Source organism: Rhopilema esculentum, chromosome 13, assembly GCF_057945365.1.
Source record: "Rhopilema esculentum isolate cy_ngs chromosome 13, ASM5794536v1, whole genome shotgun sequence".
NCBI lineage: Eukaryota > Metazoa > Cnidaria > Scyphozoa > Rhizostomeae > Rhizostomatidae > Rhopilema > Rhopilema esculentum.
Window position 1 is genome coordinate 968,206 of NC_142827.1, and position 26,952 is coordinate 995,157.

At 37.3% G+C, this 26,952-nt stretch overlaps 2 protein-coding genes across 3 annotated transcripts in view; one reads left to right on the plus strand and one right to left on the minus strand.

The window, feature by feature from the left end:
- The window catches only part of LOC135691658 (developmentally-regulated GTP-binding protein 2), a 33,319-nt gene extending 10,897 nt beyond the window's left edge, over positions 1–22,422 (plus strand). Inside the window, exons 4-15 of the mRNA XM_065209592.2 lie at positions 1,545–1,634; positions 2,268–2,328; positions 7,730–7,820; positions 11,946–12,018; positions 14,440–14,530; positions 16,497–16,541; positions 18,094–18,146; positions 18,559–18,635; positions 19,086–19,174; positions 20,576–20,634; positions 21,171–21,224; positions 21,881–22,422. Coding sequence (XP_065065664.1) covers positions 1,545–1,634; positions 2,268–2,328; positions 7,730–7,820; positions 11,946–12,018; positions 14,440–14,530; positions 16,497–16,541; positions 18,094–18,146; positions 18,559–18,635; positions 19,086–19,174; positions 20,576–20,634; positions 21,171–21,224; positions 21,881–21,967 — 870 coding nt within the window. The 3' untranslated portion in view covers positions 21,968–22,422. The remainder of the gene's footprint in view (positions 1–1,544; positions 1,635–2,267; positions 2,329–7,729; positions 7,821–11,945; positions 12,019–14,439; positions 14,531–16,496; positions 16,542–18,093; positions 18,147–18,558; positions 18,636–19,085; positions 19,175–20,575; positions 20,635–21,170; positions 21,225–21,880) is intronic.
- On the minus strand, positions 22,374–26,947 carry LOC135691659 (uncharacterized). 2 transcript variants are annotated; one of them, XM_065209593.2, is made up of 2 exons: positions 26,785–26,947; positions 22,374–23,373 (listed from the first exon to the last, which is right to left on the minus strand). In XM_065209593.2, the coding sequence occupies exons 1-2, from the start codon at positions 26,879–26,881 to the stop codon at positions 22,424–22,426; spliced, it is 1,047 nt and encodes a 348-aa protein (XP_065065665.1). In that variant the 5' UTR covers positions 26,882–26,947; the 3' UTR covers positions 22,374–22,423. The 2 variants fall into 2 exon arrangements, with proteins under 2 accessions (XP_065065665.1, XP_065065666.1); XM_065209594.2 differs by having other exon boundaries at positions 26,824–26,944.
- Between the last annotated feature and the right edge of the window lie 5 nt (positions 26,948–26,952).

A 26,952-nucleotide genomic window follows, 5' to 3' on the forward strand; every position in this document is an offset into this window, starting at 1 on the left:
CACTGACAGGCAATGTGGCGATTCTTTGTTATGGTATCGTAATCCTGACTGTTTTGTTGTCAGTAGATAAGCGTCCATAATTTCTATTGTTATTTTAATAAGCATAAATGTAGACCTGTGTTTAGTACGTGTGTTTAGACTGAGCTACGTAGAGAATCTTTTTACTTGTAATTTATATCCCTTTCTGTGACTCTTGTTCTCAAAATAAGAGCCTTAAAAAGGGTTCTTTTGGTTGAATCAAACAGGATTGCTAAGACTTCTTAATTAGCTAAGCATAAATTTCAAAATTGTCGTCTCTTCTATTTGGCATTTGTCTGTGATTGCGAATATGCGCAGTTATTCTGTAATACCCGCACTTGACTGTTCGCTGCAAATCGTATTCGTTTGTCATTTGGAATTTCACGATTTCGGTGATTCATTTTCACGTGTTTCGGTATGCCTAAGCTTTCTTCGCCAACACAATAGATAAACAAATTCAACATGTAAATAACGATTGGACCACTGGGCACTGGATATTTTTAGGGCAAAAGCTATCCTTAGCATCATATACAGGGGGAAGCTCTTTTCTTTTTATAAGAACAATTTTGTAAGAACCCGAGTCTCGAAATTGGTCAAAAGTTAAAAACAAATTAAGAACATGCTGAGCTACTGTGAAATGTCATTTTGAGCAATGTTTCGTCTCAAAAACGAGGAGTTTCTTGCAATCTAGGGGTACTTTTTCGGTGAATTTTCAAACTTGTCGCCAAATGAAGGATGTCTCACTCACTTGGTTGGTAAAACGAGGCCTGAACACCTCCCTAGAGCGCAATAGCTAGCAATTGCACATCTCACACCCTCGCCATTTAATACCAAATTAAGCTAGCCTGAACTTCAATTTATTGGTTCTTATTAAAAACGAGTGTGATTGAGTGTCCTAATATCCTTGGAACAACATCCAAATATTATGATACTTACAAAAAGAGAGGCTTTATAGTATTAAACGATAATTGTCTGATGATCGGATTAAACGTAGAACTGGAGCAACAAGCGATAATCTTCCTGTTTTAAAATCATCCTGTAGTATTTGATGGATTTGATTCACCAAGAAAGGCAAGCCTCGGGCTAAAAGGCGCCTTCCAAGAACCCGCCTTGACGGGTTCTCCAAGAGAGGCTAGTCTTCTTTTCATACCAAGGCAAACAAATATCAATAGCTATGAATCAGAACGTAGTTCAAAGTTTTAATTTTTCGCAATATTTCCTTAAGGATGAAATGTTCTACTGTATCTGATAAATTGTATCTTAGTTGGAAGTCAACATTTTCAAATGTATCCAGCAAATAACAACTGATAAGCATGTTGTGATTGTGCAACACTCATCAACCTGGATAAAAGCCTCTCTTAATGCAAATGTTTAATTTAGGTCGCTTCTGTTAAGCTCCGTTTCTCATCGTCCTTTGTTTTTTGCTGCATAATACGTTGAGTGGTGTTTTATTAGTATCCAATGTCGTGGTAACGTGTAGAGGACTTTCTTATGTTTGTTAGTTACGTTTATTTTTAATATTGTAGTCAACATTGTTGAATCTGCTGACTGATACAGCCAGTGAATCTGCATCATATGAGTTCACAACGCTAACCTGCATCCCTGGAGTCATCGAGGTTGGTAATTACCGACATTTCTATCTAGAAATTTAACACCTGCATTTCGTTTTATAAAGGGGTTATAAGGTTCCGACACGTTATCGGCTTCTGTAAGTAAACTGAACAATCATGACCCATAAAACTCGTATCTTTGCATTATTAATTGCTATATCTTTTTCATAACGCGGGCTGGATAAGATTTTTTGTTCTCTTTTCCAGTTGCCATGTTGCATTTCGTCTGGCGATTATCATTTCTGAATTGTAACATGCGCACATCACAGATTTATGTAATTTTCTCATAACGTTTCTTAAAAAGCTTGTTGATTTTATAAACAGTTTTATCATAAGGGGAACTAAGCATATAACGAAATATGAGAATGTGTCTGCTTGTAGTTCATGATAGACTTCTCAAGACGCTTTTATTCTTCTGTTTATACGGTGAGAAGGACATTCGTATGTTTAGTGTCGCCAGGTCTCAATTTTTGATAACCAAATAACCCAGAGGAATATCAGCATCTTGTGAATTCTATCATGAACATATTGTCTTTGAAAGGGCCTTCTGTGAATAATAACATTGTTTGTGAATGGTTTGAACCTGTCTTCTATTTAAAAAGGCTTGTTTGTTCATCTTCAAACGTGCTTTTTCTCTAGTACAACGGTGCCAATATACAGCTTCTTGATCTGCCTGGCATTATTGAGGGAGCAGCACAAGGTGAGCTCCGTTTTCCTTAACTGTTTCCTAAGCTTGTTTGTTTCAACGAATTTTGCTCAAATCCTCTTAAAACCTTACTCACAATGTAGGGATACTGTGTTATTTTCATTTTACGCTTGATGTTTCCCCGCATATTCAGCCCCTCTTTTCCCGGAACGTCTTAACTTCTTATTGCACAGGGGCTTTTAGCATGACAGAATTAATCGTTTGCTAGACTAGACTACACTTGAAAGTATTGCTTTTTATTGGTGCAGCTTTTGAGTAAGAATAGTCATATCAAAATATTTTGATATCTAAAAACATAGAAAATTTGATCAACTGTATACAATAATTTCACCGCATGTGACGATAGAACGTTTCAGTTTGGTTTTTTGATTTGACACGTGTCTGGAAAGCGAGAAAAAATTCAAACATATAGTCATTATGGTCAAAATGCAAGCGCCTTGCGTCGATAAAAATTCATGACTGTGCTAAATATTTGGTAAAAGAATCTTTTCAATAATGTTTTAATCATCAGAAGAAACTTGCAAATACTTTTCTTTAAATTCTAGCAGTGCTTCAGTTTTGTTGAATTCCTTCTTCAAAACAGCAAACTAACTTTTGTTTTCAATTGAAATTTCCTGACATTGCGAATACATTTTTCCTACCACGAACAATCGTTGCCAAGCCCAAGTCTTTTTTACCTCATAATTGTGTTTACCCCGTAATTAAGAAATTCTGTTTCTTAGGCTCTGTGCCACCACCGCGTATTCCCAGCCGCCATTTTGGCCTATCCTTTCCACGCTTTTGGAACCCTCGAGTAGTGCTGTAAATTCTTAAGGTCATTAGCATCATATTGAAATGGTAAGAAAACCATATTTAATCGCCCTCGATTCAAGAATACAAGAAGATAGCGAAATAAGTTGCGTCTGAGAACCTTGAATTTCGTGGGATTGCGAATAAATATGTAGATAGGCTAGCGCCAGGCTTTGATTACTTTGATTAATCTATTCAAATCTCTTTTATCTGTATTTTAAAATCAATTTATTCATCATACGTTTGCCTCGAATGTAGACCGGCAAATTTGGTTGATAATATTTTACTTTTTACAATGAGATACAGTTTTAAAATTAAACAAGGTGCTACAGCGATAGGAGAAGCAACTAAGCCCCCGTCTCGTAGTATCTAACTTGGCATTCCCTACCACCTGCATTAATCCTAAATCGGGTGTAGTTTACAAGGCTCATGAAGAAAAATTTATGCAACTTGTATGAAAGTTATATCAATTATGCATCATGCTTGGTATAAAAGGAGCGCGTCGAAGACCTTGATAGATTCGGAACTCCAGTTTGTCTTGCACTGGCTGTCACGGTTCTTGCAGGTTTGCCGTTGTATTCATGCAGAAGACAGGAAAAGTTACACATCTTGTGCTAGATTTTCTATAAAAATAAAGGTTACTAACTTGGTAGATGACCACAGGTTGACCGATCGACCAACAATGCGGCACTTTATTTTCTGAATTTACCTTGAAGTTCGAAAGCTGTTGGGAAATACTAACAACCTGTTAATTCAAATCGCAAGCAAAAACATTGGCTGGTGTGTTTAATCGCGTAAGAAATTTTACCTGGTTTTTAGGTCAGGAATGTTTTTGCGCAAGTTAATTTTTGCCAAGAATTTCAACTCTTCTTATTGAAGAATTGGAAAGCCAATGAAATTGAAGATTGGTTTCTTTCAACTGTTTCCTCCACTCATTTGAAGAAGATTATCTTTTTAAATCAAAATAACTATCTTTGCCATATCATTATTGTCTGATCGGCACAGTTCCATAAACACAGTTTCAGTATATGAAACGGTGACTGAAAAATGATAACTCGTCGGTGCTTTTGGTCTGATTAGCAATAGATAAAGAAATGGATTTTACAAGAATAGGAAACAAAGGTATTGCTTCTACTAACCTACAATTGAAGTTGTCTGTAGTCAACACATACGCGTTTTGACAATCTAATTTGATTGTAAGAAGGTAGACACTTGGTGACAGGAATCTTTCGAGAAGAAGGCCTCTGTTAGAAATATAAACGTTGCTGCAAGAAAATATTCATTTGGGTTTTAACGTTCAACATGGGGAAGCAAGAGCTCCTCAATGGATCACGATTGGCTGCTGGTTCTATTTTATCACTATCCTTGTTCTTGCACATAACCGTATTGTGTCTTTTACGGCGTGTAAGGCGTGGATTGACAAATCAAAGGTTATTGATAATGAACCTTTGCCTCACAGAGTTATTCTTCATTCCGCCAGGGATTTTCTATTTCTTCCCTATACCCGGCAAAACAGTTGACAGTTTGATGAACGAACTAGCTACACTGGGATTCTCTGCTTTTGCATTAAATTGCTACTTGGCAAATGCATTCATGATCGTTGATCGGGCAATGGCTGGAATCATTCCCTTACGCTACAGATCGTTGTTTACATCAAGAAGAGTGAAAATTGCAGTTATCGCTCTTTGGCTGCCGTTCCTTCTTGTTCCTCTCTTGTACGTATTACTTGGATTCGAAGCGTTCATCAGAATTATGATATTCGTGGTCATTTCCCTTGATTTTTTAATGTTGGCCACAGCTTTTATTGGCTACGGCTACGTTTATGTCGCAATTAGAAAGCGCAAGAGGACATTTAAATGGAGTAACTCAAACGCCAATTCTTTAAAGATGGCGAATAGACAACAGGTAAAAGTGTTCAAAGTGGCTGCCCCGGTCATAGCAACTTTCTTCTTGTTTGTGGTTGTACCTGATATTGTTTCAATTGCCCTGGGTATTCTAAAGATCGAGCCGGTTTACTACCGCAAGTTGTTTTACACTTTTCCATCACTTGATATCCTTGTTGATCCGCTCTTGTTTCTCTACCAATATCCACCCTTAAGGCACGAATTTCAGAAGCTGTTTGGTGTGGCTAGTGCAGGCAGTCTCTCTGTTTTACATACGCGAGGTGGAAAGGGATTTTCCAAGAGCACCCTGACCACGTGTACATCAAGCTCGCAGTTGAAGATAAGTGTTAAGGCTGAGTCAACTACTTCGATTCAAAGCAGGACGTCAAAAGCTGACATCTCACCTAGTGACATAACTACTGTACCTGTTTCAGGCGCAAGGCAGAGGCGAGTCTCAATGTCAGGAGTTTTACGATCAAACCAAGGGTATGTGCCAGAGCCGAGTCAAGAAACTTTAGCCAAGTGTGTGAACCCATCAGACCCTGCGAACTCTGACCAGACAAGCAGGAGCCCACTCTTTCTTTCTCCTTCCTACTGTCACAAACTGCAGGGAAGCCACGATTTGCATGCATCCGAAAATGAAATAACTAGTGCAACATCCGGGATATTGTTGAATGTCCACGACACCTCAGAAAAAGAAATGGAGTCCAGTCAAGAAATTACAACTAAAGCTCTTGTTTATTGTCTTGAAAATTTGAAAAGTACAGAAAAGACTTCTGGAAGTGGAGTGATGATGGTGCCTGCGACTGGCGACGACGTTGCAGCAAAGAATGAGCGAAACGGATCAATTTTAGAAGATTCTTTGCCCTCGACAGTCCTTACTGATAAAACGAGTGAGAGCCGAAGTTTCTATTTGGCTTTGGCTAAAAAAGAAGTGATTAACCTTGAGCTTCTTTCAGAAAAAAGGTCTTCTACAGTCTTCAATGAAACTGGAGAGGCTGGAAGTACGCTCTTGCATAAAGATAAAAGTGATATTGAAGATGTTGCAGTAACACTAAACAATAAAGGTGACATAGAGTTTGAAGTTGTTGCAAAAACGCTGAATCACAACGATGAAACTGAAAATAAAGAGGTTGCCTCAACGTTTGAGCAAAAATGCGAGCATGGCGTTGAGCCAGGACAAGTCCACTTGTGACTCGAGACCCAAGGCTCTATTGAGAATAGCGAACATATCTAGGTTGGATTGAGACCACTTCGATATATAAATATCCCAGTGAGCTTCTGTTGCTATTGGATTTTAGAACACAGACTTCACACATGCTTAGAACTATTGTAGGTTCATCGACGTATTTAGTTTTAATGATTTGTATTTTTTCTTTAGTGTTATTCACGAGACAAAGCAAAAGTACCCTTTGCTTTTTAGATTTTAAAAGGCAGCGAAAATACTGATTGTATCACACTTGTAAATAAACCCTCGCGGACAAAGATAACACTTAATGTGAAACCATTATCTTTGGTGATAGTAGCAGAAATAGTCGTCATTGAAACTTGCGTTATTTTTCAGGGTCAGATCTTAATGCCTTGCTAAACTGATCTCCCAGCATCTATGCACGCATTTTTCTCGTCGTTTTACTGTTTTTGAGACCGTCATCATCAGACATTCATTATTATTTTTCCTGAAGATAAGAAGGAGTCGAACAGTCACCGAGCCGTTGCGAGGCTAAAAAGACCACAGTTTGATCAAAAAGCTTTTTTAGTGTACAATGTAATTGCTTTTTCATCGCAGAGTCGCTTTTCGTCTAACTGTCTGTAGTATTGGACCAAGAACAGCAGCAGTCTTTTTGTCAAGACTTATTTATAATGTACGAATGAATGTTTTGTGGCCAAACAAGGTGGCCAAACAAGTCTAAACTTCCACGAAACAACTATCTTTCCAGTGTTGGGTGAATGTATCCGTCTATTTTTTGCTTTTTTAGGAAATGCCTGGATAATTTTTTAGAACTCCAGTGAACTAGGGAAATGATTCATTGCTTAGATCGACCCATTTTGTTCTTATATAAATGACATTAATATGCACACTTAGGATCTGAATTGGGCGGATGTTCCTTTCCACAATTTCTTCAAAGAATTTGCAAAGCATAAATGCGTGTGGCCCTCATTTTGGTGTGAAAATATTATTTTGTATTTATAAAGCCAGAATATACAAATATTAATCAGCTATTCCTTTTCATGCCTGCTGCATTCTGCACTTTTAACTTACATTGCTACCTGCTACTTATATCATCAGGTGGTAGTTTTCATTTTGTATTCAGTAATCATAGTCCTTGAACTGCCGCAAATTTCAGCATTATATTTTTTGCGAGCAGTATTACTAGGTTTCCAGGCAATGTTACCAGGCATTGTTTTATAACTGCCCAACTTTCAACTTGGAAAACTTGAGAAATATTTTCTACATGTTATAAGAATTTTGCAATCTCTAACTTAACTTTTGCAGTCATGGGGAGTTTTGGACAGGCAGAATGCTACTGGGGGCGGGGATGAGTCTGATTGCTTCTGTGGGACCGGGGATGGGATGCGGGCTGATACTAAGAGGTTTGCGGGTTGCTTGTTGGAATCCTCACACTGCACTTTTTCTCAACTGTGTTCCTTTTTGCAACCGCATAATGCGACTTCAAGTTCCAGAGCAAATTCATACAGGTGGATTTTTGTTTTGCTACCAATAGGAAAGGGAAGAGGAAAGCAGGTGATAGCGGTGGCAAGGACAGCTGACCTGGTCATTATAATGTTAGATGCATCTAAAGGCGAGACCCAAAAGTAAGTTGTCTGCCTTGTTGGTGAACATTTATTGTAGTCATTCCTCTGGTAGTACAAAACTTAAAAATGGCTTTGGCAAAAGCTAACGTTAAAAATGGCTTTGTAAATGCTAACATTTGAGTCTACTGAAGCTTTTCGTGTGACACCTTTCAGAGTATTAAACGTCACTGATTAGGCAACCTCATTCTGAACACTCATGTGCTCGCGTTTTATGATTGACTTATTTCGATCCACATATGGGTATATGTATTTCCTAGCGTAGAGTTTTTGATCTATGTTCTGACGTTTTATACTCTGAAGAGCGTCAGATGAAAAGCTCTAGTTTACTCAAATCTATGCTTTCTTCAAAGCCATATTTATGGCAGTCTTTTAAATACAGACTAATTCATTTTTTGTAAGAAGCTTGGAATTCGGGACTCAGTTTCCTTCAGAAGCTGTTAAAAAGGATCCCTTCAGAGCATCTAAGAAAATAGTGAGCAAACCAAATATTTGATGGCAAAGAGCTAAAAAGGACAGGGATGTATTACAATTTGCATAGAAGAAAGATCAACATGATGCCGTTTTGAGATCTAATGATATAGCCGGTAAACCATTTGCTAGAGCACTAGCAGTGTTTCCTTAATGCCTACATGAAAGGCTATCCTTTCATCGTTATATCTGATTCTTGGCTACTATTGCTCTTGGTACCACAAACTGCTGCTTATACATCCTGTTTTATCAAACGGACTTTGTCTTTCAGATGAAGCACTATTGTTATCAATTCCACCTAATGTCATGTTTCTCTATATTCTTTTGTAATGTGCTTACTGTCGAATACGAGCTTCCTGAAAATGCAATTAAACTCGTGCTTTTTATTTTGATCTTTAGTTTATTAAAACAACAGTTGAAAATGACAATTAATCAAGATACGCTATCTTAGTGTGATCGCATGTTTTCTCTGTCTTTTTGACGATGACTGAAACTATTAAAATTTTTCTAAGGAATCGAAGAATACCTGTCATGATGATGGCGTTAACATTCTAAGATAACTAATTCAACAGCGTCTTGATATCAATGTTTAGATCAGAAAGTATTCAGGGGATTTTACAACAACTGCTGAGGGTCGTCGGCTAGATTGTTTTCTGATAGGAATGATTGTGGCAATGTAATTATCAATGAAATGCCTTAAGCGTCTGGATGCTTGACCGTGTTTGGTAAAGGCAGTTTATAACACCACCTGTTAACATAAGCTACGAAAGAGGTCTCTCAAAGTGTGAAAAATGTAATCAAGTGCCAATGAAGGCTCATAATATTTTATCTTATGTCTCAAATGAAGTGTAAAAGGGTAAGTTCCCTAGAAGTCTGAGCACAGTGTTTGAATGTGTCCAGTTTTGATAAATCACATGATAGTCCATTTTTTAGTTGATAACGCTAGGGAAAGGATCAAGCGCCTATACCTAAGCCCTAATAAGGGAAGTGGAGGAGGAATTAGGAAGAAAGAGAGAAAGGATCAAGCTTAATTATTATTGTATTGAACAAAGACAGGATATAGGAGTCTGGGAAACATAAAGAGGGTAGAGCATTCCAAATTTTTCAAGATCTAGGGAGGAATGAAGAGTTGTGGGATTGAGTTCGTGCGTTTGTCAAAGAAACATGGAAAGGATGAGCACTGGAAGCGTATCTGGTTTAAAGTGCATTTTTCAGTGGACCTGAGATCATGTCTCTGATCTCCTGAGAGAAATGGCCTTGGTAAAATCAATAAAAAAGCGAGATCAGCAACAAAGCGCCGATGGGAAAGAGGTCGAAGAGACTTTTTGAGGTTACAGATATTGATGAGGCGAATGGCTTTGTCAAGGAGGTGCAAGGAAGATTTGGGAGCACCACCAAATATGGGAGGGAGCACTACGCCAGGAAAGGGCGGATTTGGAACTTATTTATTGTTAAGAGTTGGGTTAGTGAGGATAATCCACGTGCTCTGGAAAGGAACCCAAGTTTTTGAGAGAAATGTTTAGCAATAGAAGAAATGTTAGATTACAGAGAAAGATTACAGAGGGAACTTACACAGGGCGTTTATCTAAGGAGATTACATAGGGAGCTTACATAAGGTGCTTACAAAGAAACTTACACAACCTCCTAACTAAGGATATTTGCTAGGGGGCTTACATGAGTTGCTTACATGAAGCACTTCTTGCAACTGAGTCCAAGTACGCTCGCTGTTTTAATGCGTTTATCCAATTCAATGGCTTTAGCTAATTGAAAAGTATCTCTGCAAACATTGTCAGTGGACAGAAGTTATATTTTAATGACATTTTTGATAGTTGGCTATCATGACGACTCTTTCTCTTTGCTGTTGTGAAAAAGGTGTACCAATTCAGAAAGAATGAATTTATAAGAATGCCAGTCATACAATTCAATTGTCGAGTATGTTTAATAGAATGTGTTGAGATAGTTTGTTTGTAAACTTTTAATTCATCGAGTTTAGCTGTTATTAAAAATTTAATTTAAGTGGTTGCAGGATTTTTCGAAAGCTGAATAAGCCAAATTTTCTCTTGATTCATCAACAATCACTCGTTTACCATTTCTTTCTTTGGCATAAAATGCTTTCCTCGGTTCTCCGAGTATCTTGAAATACTTTTCCTCAATTATTCTTGCAACACCTTATCATCAACATAATCTTATATCTTTCAAAGAAAAGGATTTCGGTTGTGTTAATAAACTTCCTAATAAACTTCGTCTGTTAAGTGAGTCGGGCAAAGAGTGGCTTTAAAACGATTTGATGATTACGATTTGATGATTACGATTTGATGATTAAGATTTGATGATTACGATTTGATGATTGCATGGCCGTCTTCGATTTGAAACAGGCTACAGATAAAAGACGTTAATTTCTTATGAGGCCCGAGGAACAAGAACGTGTAATTAGCTTAAGCTGCGCAGGTGAAATCTCCTCCCGGAGAAGTTGAAATGCCATAAGTCAAGAACAAACTTGAGATGCAGATTTTCCTTTGGGAGTCATCCATAAAGTACTTACGCAGTTTGAGAGCAAATTTTTGACCCCCCTCTCCCTTGTACGCACATGTACGCTTTTCGTGTAACCCATTTTTTCGCGTACACTGCGTATGCTTATATCTTTTTAAAGTCTAAAGTCTGGAAGCGTCTATTGTCTGGAGCTATTTGTTGCTGGGAAGGGTCTGTTGCCTGGTGATTTCCGTTGCTTGGATCATCCTTGGTTCGAGGTATCCTTGGCCGGAGGTATCCGTTGCTGGGAAGGGTCTGTTGCCTGGTGATTTCCGTTGCTTGGGGGTATCCTTGGCTGGAGGTATCCTTAGCCGGAGGTATCCGTTGCTTAAAAGGGTCTGTTGCCTGGTGATTTCCGTTGCTTTGAAATATCCTTGGCTGGAGGTATCCTTAGCCGGAGGTATCCGTTGCTGGAAAAGGGTCTGTTGCCTGGTGATTTCCGTTGCTTGGGGGTATCCTTGGCTGGAGGTATCCTTAGCCGGAGGTATCCGTTGCTGGAAAAGGGTCTGTTGCCTGGTGCTGTCCGTTGCCTTGAGATATCCTTGGCTGGATTTATCCTTGGCAAGAGATATCCTTTGCTTGGAGGTACCCTTTGCCTGGTGATATCCGTTGCTTTGAAGTGTTGGGTGTCTTTTGCCATCCACTGTATAAAGGTGTTTGTTTTCTTGAGGTGTCCGTTGTTTGTACATGTACGTTGCTTGGAAGGCTTTTTCATGTGAAGAGCTTTAATATTTGCAAATTTATTAAAAAGGGCTGCCACCTTATTTATGTTTAGGCCATTGCTTGTCATGGCAAAATTTATCAAAGAGCTTCCATTTTGTACAGGCCATGGCTACGAGGAATGCAACAATAAAGATAAGGCTAAAGATGCCAATTTCTGCATATTCATTTGTCAATAATTATGATTTTAAATATAATTTTATAGTCTTAAATTTAATTATTAGATGTTTCATCCATAGCCTTTCATCCGTTGAAACAATGTGGAATTAAACTGCTCGAATTTTATGAAATAATCTTGCCACTATCTATAGCAATTTTAGTTACTAAATCATATTTACGAATAACGCATCAACTGTGATCTTCAAATACTCACTTTAAATGCTAATGAAATTATGCCCCAATTTTCAGAGCTTTATTGGAAAAAGAACTTGAAACATGCGGAATACGACTTAATAAAAGAAAACCAAATATTTATTTCAAGGTAAAAATGTTTCCTTATGCATTTAGTTGAATTTAGTTGAAATTTGGCTGATGTTGACAAATCATTGAGGTTTGATTACCAATTTTGCTATTACCTAATGAATAGATTGCCAGATAATATTGTTTAACATTCCTTATTTGCTACATTCAAAAGCTGTGTTGCGATTCGTATTCTATATAGCCTGTTCTGCTATCGAGTCTGCCAGTTCAATCAATTCTAAAATAATTTTTTATTTGCATAGAAAAAGTGACAACTTCATTTTTTCTAGAAATACCTGCAAATTTAATAATAATAATAATGATAAAACTCGGATTTTTCCCTTTTGTTTGGCGGTGCGTTTTTATTGCTTACCGTGGGCTACATCCAGCAAAATCTGAAAGAGAAAAACGTGTATAGCAGGTCATTGCGGATAACTGCTTTTATGCTCCAGATAATTGCTTAAAGAATTTAATTTTGAATCTTTGCCCATTTAGCTCTGAAATGTTAGAACCAACCTTTTTATATAGTACTCGTGATATTTTCTAAAGATTTGTGTGCTTTTTCTTGACTTTGTTTTTATTGAACTGCTCTTGTAGTAAAAACTTTTCTTGCCATCTTCTGGATTATTTTCTTGATCTACTTTGCTGTCAATTAAAGTCATTACTGATCAATTGTGTGACTCCAGTTTGCCAGTAATTGTAGGCTTTTCTTGTCTTTATGTCTGAGAGAAGCTCATTATAAGGCTCTTTGTTAATTAAGACTGCCAATGGATTTTCTTAGTTTTTCTTTTCTGTTTTCAAGGATGTGTAATATAATTTTTCTTGCATTAACCGCCCACGCTTCAATTGCGTTACGAGAAACTCATTCTGTCAAATTTTCATCAGGCGGCGGTGATCTTATTAAATAGCACGTGGTTGCGTCACATGTTTGATCACAGCTTCATTCAGTTTTAAGTAAACGATGGTTAAAACAACAGCAGAGATTTTTCAGTGCAATTGCTTTTCTGCAGTACCATTTGGGCAACGTGGCTTTTTTCCCATTATTCCGGTTTCAGAAGTTCACATTCACAGTTGAATCAATCGACTACTTCTTAAGTCAAACCGCGGGGGGAGGGGGGATTACTCCGATTATGGCCTAACAGTGGAGTCCAGTCAGGGTCAATGAGGGCCAAAGCTAAAATGTTCAAAAATTACCCTCAAATGGTAGTGTTTTTGACAATAACCCTCAAATGGTAGAATAAGGGCGAAAATTATGTCATTGGTAGCATCGTTTCTTTGTACGCGTCTGGTCCTTCTTTGACAAATTACTTCGCCATTGACTGTTGTTGATTCGGGAAAGATAAAACCTTGTTCATTGTCTATAATAAATTGCAAGCTAAACTATACCGTTCACCGTTGTATTATTATCGAAACTGGGCCATTTGGTAAGACCCTCAAATCGACTGGACCCCTCTTTCAGATCTTTATGGGAGTAACCCCCCGTGGGAGTCAAACTCGTGGATTTTGGTCCACCTCCTTGGTCTTGGTTATTTTTCTGTACGGAAATAGCCCTGGACAAGTCGAAATCTTGAACAAAGTCTTTTTCTTTTTCGAGTGTCTTCCCTTCTACTATATAAACTGTCACCCTTTAAATAGCTGAACGAACAGGTAACATCACGCTGAAATTTCGTCATGTGACCGGCTTTCCTAAAAATAGCCGGATTATTTTTGTTTCTACCAATCGGATTTTTGCAATTTCAATTTTAGCTGACATATTTTTAGCTATTGTTTTTGTATATATCCTACAGGCATTGTTTTTTTTACATGGTGATAAAGTTATGGTTTTTCATTTTCGTCGATATGATAATATACCCGTCACCGTTCGTTTGAGATATCATTCGACTCAATTATGCTCCAGAACAGTTTAGCCCTGTTTTGTATTCCATGTATTCCATCCAATTAAAACTCCTTTGAGCAAAAACTTCCTAGTCTCTCTAAGCAGCTTGAATTTAAATTTCCTGCAGTTTTGCACCTGCCAGAAACCGTTTTCAGTAATTACACATGTATTACATGATTTTCTATCGAGATTATTTTAGCACAGTTTTGAAGATGGTACGCAAAAATCGAAAAAGCTTACTTAAGTTCTAGCAGAAAAACCAAAATTATGACGATGGCTTAAGTAAACAGGAAGTTGCAAAGCCATATTTGATTTTGTTATTTTTTTTTGTTTTACTCGAAAAAGCTCATTTCACTTTCTACTGTAACATGCAGAGAATGCCACGCTGCTACAATTTTATCTAAAAGCTATTCATACACTGATCGCGTCTCGAGCAATCTACGTATGGCCTCAACATTAATTCACTGTATGCATGTGTGCAAGAAGACCAAATTGACTTGAATTCAGTTTATAGCATATGCTGATGTGTTTCCACGTTTATTTTCTACGTCGAACACTGTTTTGCAGATTAAAAAGGGTGGTGGCATCGCATTCAACTCAACCTGCACTTTGACGCAACTATCAGAAAAACTAGTGATGATGATTCTTCATGAATACAGTATCCTTTCGCTGTAAGGACGTCATTTGGTACATTATCAATTTGGGAAGTTTTCGGGTAGGGATTGATTAGAGGGGATTACTCTGCAATAACGCTTTGGTGTAAAGTAGAGATCGGGCCATAGCTGTTGCCTGTCGCTCGCATTAGGAGTATATATCTCTGTATATACTGTATGATTGGTCCGTCAACAATAACCTTGATGGATTTTAAATAATATTTTCTGTTAGGTATGTTTCGATAAACAGTCGATCTTATCAAACGCCTAATACGTCTGAGACCCTCCGCTGTTCTTCAACTCCATTATTGTAAGTTTTATAAACATTTCTTTAAAGAAAGGTTTCTGGGCTTCTATGTAGATTTAGGCGATCACGAAGTTAAGCATCTTTAATTCTACTTATAATTTACGTAAATATGTTATATGATTCCAGTTTGATTGACCAAAGGCCTTTCATCGTCTTTGAAATTCCCCGTGAAAAGTTTCCCTACTCTTTAATGAAGCGATTGCTTCTTGGGCTCTAATCAGCTGCTCCATTGACCTTTGTTTTTTCAACATTTCGCATTCACTTTCAATGTCTTGTGATTGGAATTTCAATGTTTATGTTTGAGATTAATTTGAGACATTAACTTCTCAGAGTCGGTGGAGTTAAATACTGCGGCAAGATTGAACTTTATACAATGAATGTGCATAAAGCACGTTCAACATTCATGTGAATTTTCTGATAAAATTGGCATGGCCTGTTCGCCTTTTTTCACTATTAAATTTTACTCACATCTTGTACTATTAACACGGGATTAACATGTTAGCATGGGATAGGCAAATGGGATAAAGAGGTATCCTGGGGTTAAATTGTATTTTTCCATATATTATTTTCACCTATGATCGCCAATTTTCACTATTAAAATTTTCTTACATCTTGTACTATTAACACGGGATTAACATGTTAGCATGGGATAGGCAAATGGGATAAAGAGGTATCCTGGGATTAAATTGTATTTTTCCATATATTATTTTCACCTATTATCGCCAATTTTCACTATTAAAATTTTCTTACATCTTGTACTATTAACACGGGATTAACATGTTAGCATGGGATAGGCAAATGGGATAAAGAGGTATCCTGGGATTAAATTGTATTTTTCCATATATTATTTTCACCTATTATCGCCAATTTTCACTATTTTCCGTATATTGTACTTGATTTTGCGCGTTATCTGTAAATCCAGGTGATAAAAGTTTGATGTCACCGTCGGGTAAGGTTTTTTCGCCTGTTTGAAAATCTAGACAGCACGAAAACATATAGTGGCGAAAACTTCACAATCACTTGCAAGCATAAGGGTTTGTCTTATTTTTGCCAGCAAGTTCAAACTTTGAAAATCTTCCCAAATAGTCACTAAAAACGGCTTGTAAAGATCGTTCGCAACTCCCAACTGCCCTAGAAAAATTTTCATCGTCCGAAGATGGAACAAAGGCAAGACACAGCCTGGTCTGTATTTGGGACGTTTTGAATGGCAAACTCTTTATTGATTAAAACCACAGCATTAGAACTTTAGCTGACTTTAGTAACTTACCAATATTACCATTATCTTATCAGGATTTACTTAACTTTGATTGCGCAAGGTTCGAGAACTACGAATTTCAACTTAGAATCGCCCAGTTCTATACTCCCAACTGTATGATTATACCCAACTACTCGCAACTAAACACCATTAAATGTACAACAAACGGTCATATTTAAATTGCTTTTGATTTTCTTTTAATGATGATCCGATTAGATATCGTGAATATTTTGCAGAAAATATTTATGTACTCAGTGCTTTATTGCTAATGTAGAAATTTAATAGATATCGTGTCTACAAACTTCGTTTTTGTTGCAAGACAAAAAAAATACAAGACCATCTGCTCGTGGGATAATATTGAGCGCTCCAAGTATCAAATAAGATGATATACTAACTTAACTAAACAAAGAAATATTTAATGCAGAAGTGCTTTTTCGAGAAGATTCTACTGCAGGTAACTCTTTTTCTTACTTCATTTTGTTTATATTGTTTTAAAGATAATTAGCGACGAAAAATTTGCCCCAAACTATCTTTCCTGCAGTCAAGAAACAGTAGGGCTTCCGTCAACAGGCAGTAGCCCTGGCCCTACGAAGGGCTGTGTGTCTAGCGCTACAAGGGGCAGTAGACTTTTCAACGGGCTGTAGCCCTTGCTCTACATCGGGTTCTATGAAAATGAATGAAAATTTATAAATGAAAAATTATATCCCTGGCCCAGAATCGGGCAGTAGGCTTTATACTTTTGAGGATGGATTTGATCTTTGCCCTACAACAAGCTGTAGCTGGTACTTCTAAGGATGGGTGGCAGCCTTGCCCTACAACGGACTATAGCTGGTACTTCTCAGGATGGGTGTCAGCCCTGCCCTACAACGGGCTGTAGCTGGTACTTCTAAGGATGGGTGGCAGCCTTGCCCTACAACGGACTGTAGCTGGTACTTCTAAGGATGGGTGTCAGCCCTGCCCTACAACGGACTGTAGCTGGTACTTCTCAGGATGGGTGTCAGCCCTGCCCTACAACGGACTGTAGCTGGTACTTCTCAGGATGGGTGTCAGCCCTGCCCTACAACAGGCTGTAGCTGGTACTTCTCAGGATGGGTGTCAGCCCTGCCCTACAACAGGCTGTAGCTGGTACTTCTCAGGATGGGTGTCAGCCCTGCCCTACAACAGGCTGTAGCTGGTACTTCTCAGGATGGGTGTCAGCCCTGCCCTACAACAGGCTGTAGCTGGTACTTCTCAGGATGGGTGTCAGCCCTGCCCTACAACAGGCTGTAGCTGGTACTTCTCAGGATGGGTGTCAGCCCTGCCCTACAACAGGCTGTAGCTAGTACTTCTCAGGATGGGTGTCAGCCTTGCCCTACAACGGACTGTAGCTGGTACTTCTCAGGATGGGTGTCAGCCCTGCCCTACAACAGGCTGTAGCTAGTACTTCTCAGGATGGGTGGCAGCCTTGCCCTACAACGGACTGTAGCTGGCCACACAGATTTCCTAAAGGGGGCACTCATTCGAGCGGGGGGCTCGTTTGAAGAGGGACTCTTTCTATTTTTTAATTACTTCTCAAGATCACAGTTAACGAAAAAAAGGAATGTTCGAAAATCAGGCCGATCAAAGCTTTGAAATATAAGCACTTTGATTTCACATGTGCAAAAAATACGTGCACAGCTAGAGTGCTAGATTCTGTGTAAAATATTCTTGCTATCTCTCTTTAGGCCTTACCTTATCGATTAATTTCAGAGGGCGCATATTTCAGGGAGTTGGCTTTCATTCGAAGGATTGGGAACTCATTTCATTTTTGGTTGTCTTAGGGTGACAAGTATCAGAGGAGGAGATTCATTCAATGATATGCAGTATGCGTTATTTGAAGCTTTCAATGAAATAATCTTAATGTGAAAGTGTGATATTCAAATGTAAGTTCCCAAACAAGTAAGAGTTGGCATAGCTCATTATTTGTTCTTACTAATAGACGAATCGTATTCGCTGATTAGTTATAATTATTACATTTCCATTAACAGACGATTTCATAGATGTTATTCAAGGTAACAGAATCTACCTTCCCTGCTTATATGTAAGTATGCTTTCTTGCCTATTGGGTATGCGATAAATGCAGTTGAATGTAGCATATATTCCGTGTAACAAGAAAGCATACTTCGAAATTGAGCTTTCTAGGACATAACCTATCACCAAATCTACAGGACATTCAACTTCAATCTTTATTTTTGCATGACGCATCAAGAATGAAAGCGACTGGTTTAGCTTGGTTGTGCCGTTGGGTTTATCTCCACTGAAACGCGTTCTACTTCAACGTTTTAATTGTCGCAACTTGAACTGTAAAAGCAATCTATTGTAGGGCAAGGCTGTTCAAGGATGTATTGCAATAGGTTGTTTATTTGCCATGCAATCCATCTTGGCCTTACTAAGTGTTTCTTCCCTAAAACTTTGTAATATTTACCTTTTATATCTAAAAATTTCTGATGCAGGTCTACAATAAAATTGATTGCATTTGCTTGGAAGAAGTTGACCGTTTGGCGCGCCTAGAAGATTCAATTGTTATCAGGTAAGCTTCAGTTTGTGGACTGTCATATACCTGTTAGCATTCAAAACGTTTTGATTTTTTTAACGTGTAAACGATTCTTAAATCATTAGTTTTTAATTTGAATATCAGTCTTTAGACATAAGACATAAGACATAAGAGCTTTCATTTCAACCAACAAGAATTACAATTTAAGATATGATTAATAAAAAGTAAAGAAACGAGTACATGAATTGGACTAGGTTTACCATAATCTATAGTCATTAAGTCATTAAATTGATGAAATTGAAAATTTTAAAAAAGAACCAAATGGTTGGGAAGGGATCTTATAGCATAGCTAATTCATAGACCCCTACCCGGCCGATCGGGCCGATCCAGACATACCAACTGAGGTTACCAGTTCTTAAATGTAACTGCAATGTAATCTAATGCAATGTAATCTTTAAATTGACATGGTATTCTTCCGTTATTTAGCTGTAATATGAATTTGAATTTGGACTACCTCCTGAAGATGACTTGGGAATACTTGGCAATGGTACGCGTATATACCAAGAAGCGAGGAGGTAAGATTTTGAGAAAGCTTCACCTTTTCTGTTTATGGCATTTGCATGCCTAGGACACGACTTGCATGCCTAGGACAGGAAACGACATGAACTAAATTATGTTCTTCATAGATTTTGAGAAAACGTTTCATAACATAAGCAACTATAACGCCAAGGTGTTCATTATGCTTTTAGTAAAATCCTTTAGTAGAAAAATTTATTTCAAAATTATGGCTCATAAAAGAAACACTTAGTCAACGATTTACAAGCCGGTCTAAAATTTTCCTAGCGGGAATTTTATTCAAATAGGCGTGAAAATTTTTAATTAAATGTTTTTCTTAATAGCCATATCAGTGTTTTGTGTATTTTGTGTCGGACAAAAAGTGCATGCGCATGCACTGTTTCTGCTATTTCGCGCTATCTGCCAATCTGAGGCCTCGTTTACACGATACCCGGATTCACTTCATATCGGATTCGTTTCATACCAGATAGACCTTCTGTTTTCACGATGAGGACCCAATAAAGAATTCACTCTGCTACGAAAGTGGTATGAAACCAATTTGGTATGTGTCGGATTGGGCAAAGTGCCCGTTCAAACGCTCGAATCCGGTATAAACTTGCTCTGCAACCTCAGTTACAATCCCTGTAGCCTCAACCCCACGTTTGGCGCGTTTTTCCAATAAATTGTGGTTTGATTATTTAGAAAAACAAGATGGATGCTGATAAAGAGAAGTTTTTCTTTACCACAGTGATTGGTCTTGCACACATTTTTCAGAACAGTAGCCACCTCATGGATATTTTTTAAAGATATTCCTTATCTTTAAGAAGACTTCACACTCTCCCATTCTTTATCCTCGAATTGAGAACTCGCTGCATGCGATCTCACGGTCTCTAGCAACATCTCAATTTCTTGCTCAGTCCAGGAAAAAATTTCTTCCTTTACTTTCTTCTCTGCTCCCGCCATTTTTCTGTTTCAGTGTCTCACACAGACACACATATGGTCTCACATCGGTGCTCACGCGGCAGGTAATTTTTTGGCGCGACTCAAATACCAACGCAGAGGCCCCGAAACAAAAGACTGCACCCCACAGTGCAGAGTAACAACTGTCGTTTAAAAAGGAGCGCTATCTGGTATGAAACCAATCCGATACGGTGTAGCGAATCCGATATGAAGTGAATTCGGTATCGTGTAAACGCAGCCTGAAACTTGTTACCTTTCCAAGACGATTCTTTTTTTCTAAAAATTGGAACCAGTTTTTATCTTGAGACAAAATGAGAATGCGTATCTTGAATGAAGTATGAATTTTCTCATTGGTAGTTACGACATTTTGTATGTTAAGAAATTTTTTTATAAATAACTGAGTTTTTTCTTAAGGATTAACAACTTGGCTGTATCTTCGCTAACAAAATATTGTTTTCTAGATCCACCAGATTTTGGTGACCCAATCATCCTGAGAACAGGTGCTTCTGTTGAACATGTGGTAAGACTTTTTTAAGAGAGTTTTTTCACAGATAAAGGCCAAAAGTTACGAGGCTATAACCAGCAGAAATCTGTTTTTGTGTGGAGTAGATGACATCCTCAGTTTTCATTGACCTCTGTGCCATTATATCATCTTCAACGACCAGTGACGTAAAAATTGTGAACTTGAGTTGGAACCAGTAGGTGCTCCACCACAGTATGTATCCATTTTGAAGGCTGTAACCATGTTGGGTTTAGTGAACATTTTGCAAAATACTTCTGAGTTCTTCAATACTCTGATATTCTTACTTTCAAGGATCGTTGAGATTATTACAGATTTTGGGAAGTTGAAAATTTTTTTCAATATGCTCCAAACTGAGAGCAATCGTGTTAATTATTGCTGCTATAGGTATGGAATGTTTTTGGTTATGGTTATTTTTGGTTCTTATGGTTAGAGCATGTTTAATATCCACTTCATCTGAGAGAGAACTGAAATTGAAATTTTCAGATCAGAATTAAGTTTGAACTGTTTTTAATTGTGGTTTGTTTGTCTTGAAGTGCCATCGGATACACAGAACACTTACAGATCAGTTCAGATATGCTCTTGTATGGGTATGTGTCAAATGCATTAGCTTCACATCTTTTATATTACTCAAAAATGACTGTTGATATCAGTCTTCAGATATGATCCTAAAGATTACTGTTCTATACAAAAGATATTGGTCTCAACGATTTGGGGCCACTGTTTATTTGTCTGACAAAACAATGGTATTGGTCTACCAAAACAAAAGAAAACAATGTGTTAGGCCTGTTCAGTTTTGCTGCACATTGAAATTAAAGTCATAAAGACCAATAAGCCTGGCATAAGTGTGGCTATTTTACTAGTTGCATAAACCAAAACAAAACAAAGCAAAATCTTCCTGTGCATCAAAGACTAAGGAGAATGTGTGCCTTTACATTATGCAGACCTGGCCATAAGACATTTTACAGGGGAACAATTTTCATCACTTCTAGCAATTTCCAGGTGAGCTATTTGAAGATAAATAAGGATAGAAAAAGAGGAAGAAATTGATTTCAAGGAGAGCAATTTGTTTTTTATAGCAATTTAGAAGAGACTTTCTTCTGTGCACTACACTGTCCTTGTTCCTCTTTTTTAATCTATCTGTGCCTGGAAATTACACTTCTATCTTAATTTTTCTGTTTTTTTTTCTGAATTTCATTAAAATGTTGTAGATCATCCCAGTTATGTTAATTTTGTCCAATTTCAGGGGACAAGTACAAAGTATAGCCCTCAAAGAGTTGGTATTTCACATTCCATTGCAGATGAAGATGTTATTCAAATAATGAAAAAGTGAAAATAATTTTGAACTATAAATATTCATAGATCACTCTGTTGCTATCTATGTTTTTATCAGAGAGGAAACACATCAATCAAACAGAGTGTCCTGAAGGAAGTTATTTGGGATATGATGTGTACGCTTTGGTATGTCTGTAAAAGTTGAAAATGAGATTTTGGCTATTTAGTATTGATCAAATGACATAAAATTATGCAAATTGGTTTCATTTAGAATAAATGCAGTACATTGAATTATCATTGATAAAAAATATTGCTAAATTTTGTTTGCTACATATCCCTCCCCAGTTTCTATTCCTTCAGCATGTAACTAGGAAGAAACATACAGTTAAGGCAACATCAAAAAATGAGTATTTTTGTTCCTCTAGATTAAAACTAAAAGATTATATCTTCACTCTGAGAGGGACTTTGACAAAAACAAAACATTTTTATGACATAAAAATTAAAACAGCTTAATTCAGACTTTGTCTGTTGTTATCAATCTGTGAAGAAGTTTTTGTATTTCAAACCAGTTTGCAGCAGAATACAAAACTGGCTTTTTGTTCCCAACCTCTCTACATTTAAAACTGAGTTCTTCTTGGTACAAAAGTTGCTCAAGTGGTTTCACATGTATTCCAAATATTTTAGCAACCTGGAGAATGGTTTTGCTATCACCCACTATTATTCCTAAATCTGTTGCTAGCATGCTCAGTAAGTCTGTTATAGAATCGCCAACAAATATTGACACTCCATCTATTTTGTCTTCTGCAATTATGTCCTGTACAAGTTTCACTTTATCAAATGAAGAAATCATATCCTTCCCAATCAATCCACTTGATAAGCCATTGTTGTCAAGTAAATTATTTGCATAGATGTATTTTTCTGGTATAATCTCCTTGAAAGCATAGTAAATCATCTCCGCTGACCAGTTAACAGAAACAATTCGCACATAAGGTAAAACAGATTTGATCACATCAGAGCAACCTGGATAAAACTTCACTTGGCCTGCAGCCCATTTTAGTCCAGTTCTGTCTGCATTGGCAATCAGTTTGCTGTCATCTACTTCAACAGTTGCCTTTCTATTAAATTCTGCAATTTCCTTTAAAAATGAAGTTAGGCCTTCCTTGTCAAATTCAATTGGGGGATTTTGCATAAATTTTGATAAGGATTTTGATATTTGATCGCGATATTCTTTGAGATATTTGCCAGTGACTTTCTTCCATTTTTCATCTAGTCGAAGCTTTTCCTCCAAACTACCATTTTGATATCTTTGGCTTGTCCGATAGTACAGTTCAGTTGTGTCACATGTTGTACATGTCTGATCAAAATCTGCCAAAAGCAGTCCTAATTTATGCTGCTGAAGGCATGAAGAAGAGCAAGACATCGACTTAGAATCTATGCAGCTTGACTGGCGGCTACTTTTCCAGCCTGCAAAATATATCAAGTTATTTTCACACTTGGATACTGAATTAAATCTACATGAAAGCAAGGCTTTCTAAAGGCATCCAGGCATGGTAAATCACAAATTTAACCAACACAACAGATACAAACAAAAATTTTGATAAATTTTCTTTACCAAATTCTTGACATAACTGGTTACATTTTAACAAAAACATGTTTTTTGTATTGCTTGCAAGTTGCCACAGAACAATAAACTTATTTAATATATCAACAACAAAAATAAAAATAGAGCTGAAGTTTTATAATGTTGTACAAGATCCTGTCTTTGCTATCAGTTGAGTACTCTGATGAAAAAGTAAGAAAATCAATAGTGTAAACATTTTCTCCCCCTTTGCCATTCTGTCCTTTCATGAAATAGACTCATTCAAAAAAACAACAGTTCTCCTTTTTCTACTGCTAATTTAATTTTTTCTTCATGGTCAGCTTTGTTCTTATTTCTGTGTTGTTTGCTGAGATAATAATGTACAATTAATTTTTATCCCAAAGTTGACTAGCCTTCACTGTAGGATAAAGAGACTGTTGCAAGCACTTTGGTGATGTTCAATCTCTGGTGGCACTTTTGTGATCAAACAAGGCATCTGCAACACTCTATCCGTTTTAATCTGTACTCCTTGTTTGCTTGGTTCAAATACTATGGATCAAGCCAAGTGGAACAAGCGATCATGCTTCCAAACAAAATTTGATAAAATCAATAAAATCATGCACCAGTCACTGCAAAAAGTAATCCTGCTTCTTTCTTGTGACATTCAATAGTCACTTGGATCATTTCAGACTGAGCATTTCCTAGACCCATGATAACCAAATCTGAGTATTTGTGATTGTCAGGGTTTTGCCTTTCATGACCAGCATTTAGGAAGTTAATTTGGATGATCAATTTATCTTTGTGTCTTTCAAAACAATATTTCCCAAATGGCTGGCTATCAATACACAAATCCAAATGGCTGTCTTTCAAGAATCCTTTGGTCTTTTCCACATCTGGTTGCATTCTGCATGCCAGCAAGTTTTCCTTTTTGAAAACATGAGATAAAGGTCCCAATGAATAGAGAACATCATAAAAAACAATGACATTGCCAAGACGATTATAAAATTTCAATTTCTCCAGTGATTCTCAAACCTTTGTTTTAGTTTCACTTGAATATCCCTCATTTTTGGCCAAAATATTCCCCAAAACAATTTTTAAAAACTGACCAGTTATGAAGACGTCTGGTCATACATCATTTTCTGCGGGACAGGAAGCGAGGCCTGTGTTTCATCAAAAACTCAAAAATTTTGATATCAAATGCTGCAGCTGCCTGACTTCATAATGTCTGGTTTTAGCCTTTAAGAAGTGGTGTTTGGTAATAGTATATGACGTTGAATACCTTTTTCAGACTTATCCTTCACAACTTCTGGTGAGTCGTGAATACCATGGCGCCAGTGGATTTGAATGTTCAAAACAATGGCATGGTTTTTACAACTCTATTAGGAACCAGGCATTTGTAGGAGGAAGTTTGTTGTTGTGCATGCAGCATGCTAATAGATTAGTGGTCATAGTTGTGTTACATAATGTTCAGATATATATATTGTTAACTAGTCAAAATTGAATATACAAAGCAAAGAAAAAAGTAAATATTATTTTCTGAATTTACAAGTTCTAAGTTCTGAATTAAGTTTCTAAGTTGGTAGACAAGTACAGGTTAATTGTGTTGCAGCTTTTTGCAAAGAGTTGAAATATGTGAAAATCAAGTCTATAGTCCAAAGTGATTCCTAAAAGTTTCACAGTCTCCTCAGACTTGATTATTTTACCTCCAATGTTTATCTGTTCTCCACTAGTATATGTTCGGTATTTTCTAAGCAATAAAGCATGGAATTTTTCAGGGTTAACAATCATTTCAAATTTGTTCTAGCCAGGTTAAAGCAACTCCTGTTTCCATTTCCAAAATATTTAAAAGATCAGGCATGGTTTTAGAAAAATAAGCGACAGTATTATCATCAGCATAATTACATAGAGTTGCCTGTTTTATGAAAAGGAATAAATCATTTATATAAAAATTAACAGAATTGGGCCTAGAAGAGATCCTTGGGGTACACTAGATATGAACTGTAGGTATTACTTATCGGAACGCTTTGTTTTTGTCGCTTAAGATTTGAACAGGTTAGGACAAGTGCATCTTTGTCAAAACCATATGCATATAGTTTGGCAATTATCAAGTCATGTGGAATGCAATCAAACGCTTTGAAAAGGCCCATCAGGACTGCTCCTACAAGGTAGTTGTTGGAGGTAGGTTAGACCTCAAGTCTTCTATCAGCTGTATTAAGATATGCTTGTCTGTAGGCCGCAATAAAACAAAAGTGTGTTATCTAAGTATTGCGTTAGTTGTTGCTTCAGGACTTTTTCATATATCTATACACCAACTAGATGGAAATTCCTTTCCACTGTACGATTTTGCTCCCCCTTATCTTCAGAGCAGACCGCTGCCTTTTTTGCATCGTCTGGGAATCTAGTATTTCGAATGCTGCAGTTTATTGCCATAGTTAATGCAGCTGAGAGTTCATTTGAAGCTAGAGATACGAGCTTCGGCGGTATCTGATCCTCTCAAGTAGATTTCTTTCCATCCAGGGATTTTAATAGTTCCTTAACTTCTTGATTGTTAACTTCATGGAACGAAAATATGTTTGATACTTGTTCATGATTTTGAATGAGATCTAGGATGCTATGGTGGTTTTTATACTTGCTTGGAATTAATCGAACAATTTGGCGGTTATCAGAAATTCCAGTATTATTAGCGAGGTTAACGGGCTTCTTACTGCTGGATTTCTCAACTATGTTTACATAGTAATCATTAAAGATCTCTGTCAGTTCCTGATCAATTGCTATAACCGTGTCGTTTTTCACAAGAGAAGTATTGCTACTTATAGTCCACCTTTATTTAAAAGAAAATGTTTTACGAGATCCCATAATTCTTTATTGGAAAGTGTACCATTTTTTGTGGCCTCTTTAAAGTGGTTTTCATGGCTTTTTCTTAGAGAAACACATTTGTTACGCTGCTTTTTAAATTTCCTTCTATTTTCTTGGGTAGAGTCTTTATTAAGTCTTTTTTTAGCCTTGATCTAGTGTAAATTGGCTTCTGCAATTGTTTGCAAACAATAGACTTTAGACTTGCCTTTCATATTAGCCCATGCCCCTAACTTCAAATTTCCATCTGAGTCCCTCGGGAGGTTGAAAAATCACATGGACAAGTTAGCTTAACAAATAATTTTATATAGCCTAAGATATTAGTATGTAGTGGGTATCAATAATATTGGTTGAGTTTGATGGGTTTATGTGTTCGCGAAAGTTTCGAAAGTTTTTGATGTTCGCGGCGAAACTCTTCCTATAAACCATAAATGGCAACTCACTCTGGAAACCTTTAACAGCCGTGAGGACAACAGAGATACCTGCAATCGATGACAACAGTGCTCCACTTATGCGGAATCGAGTTCTTAACCCTTTCATCGGTGCCTAACTCTTTTTCCCTGAAGGCTCTTGGTCACACCGGTCGGTCACTGTACTTTATTCAGAATGCC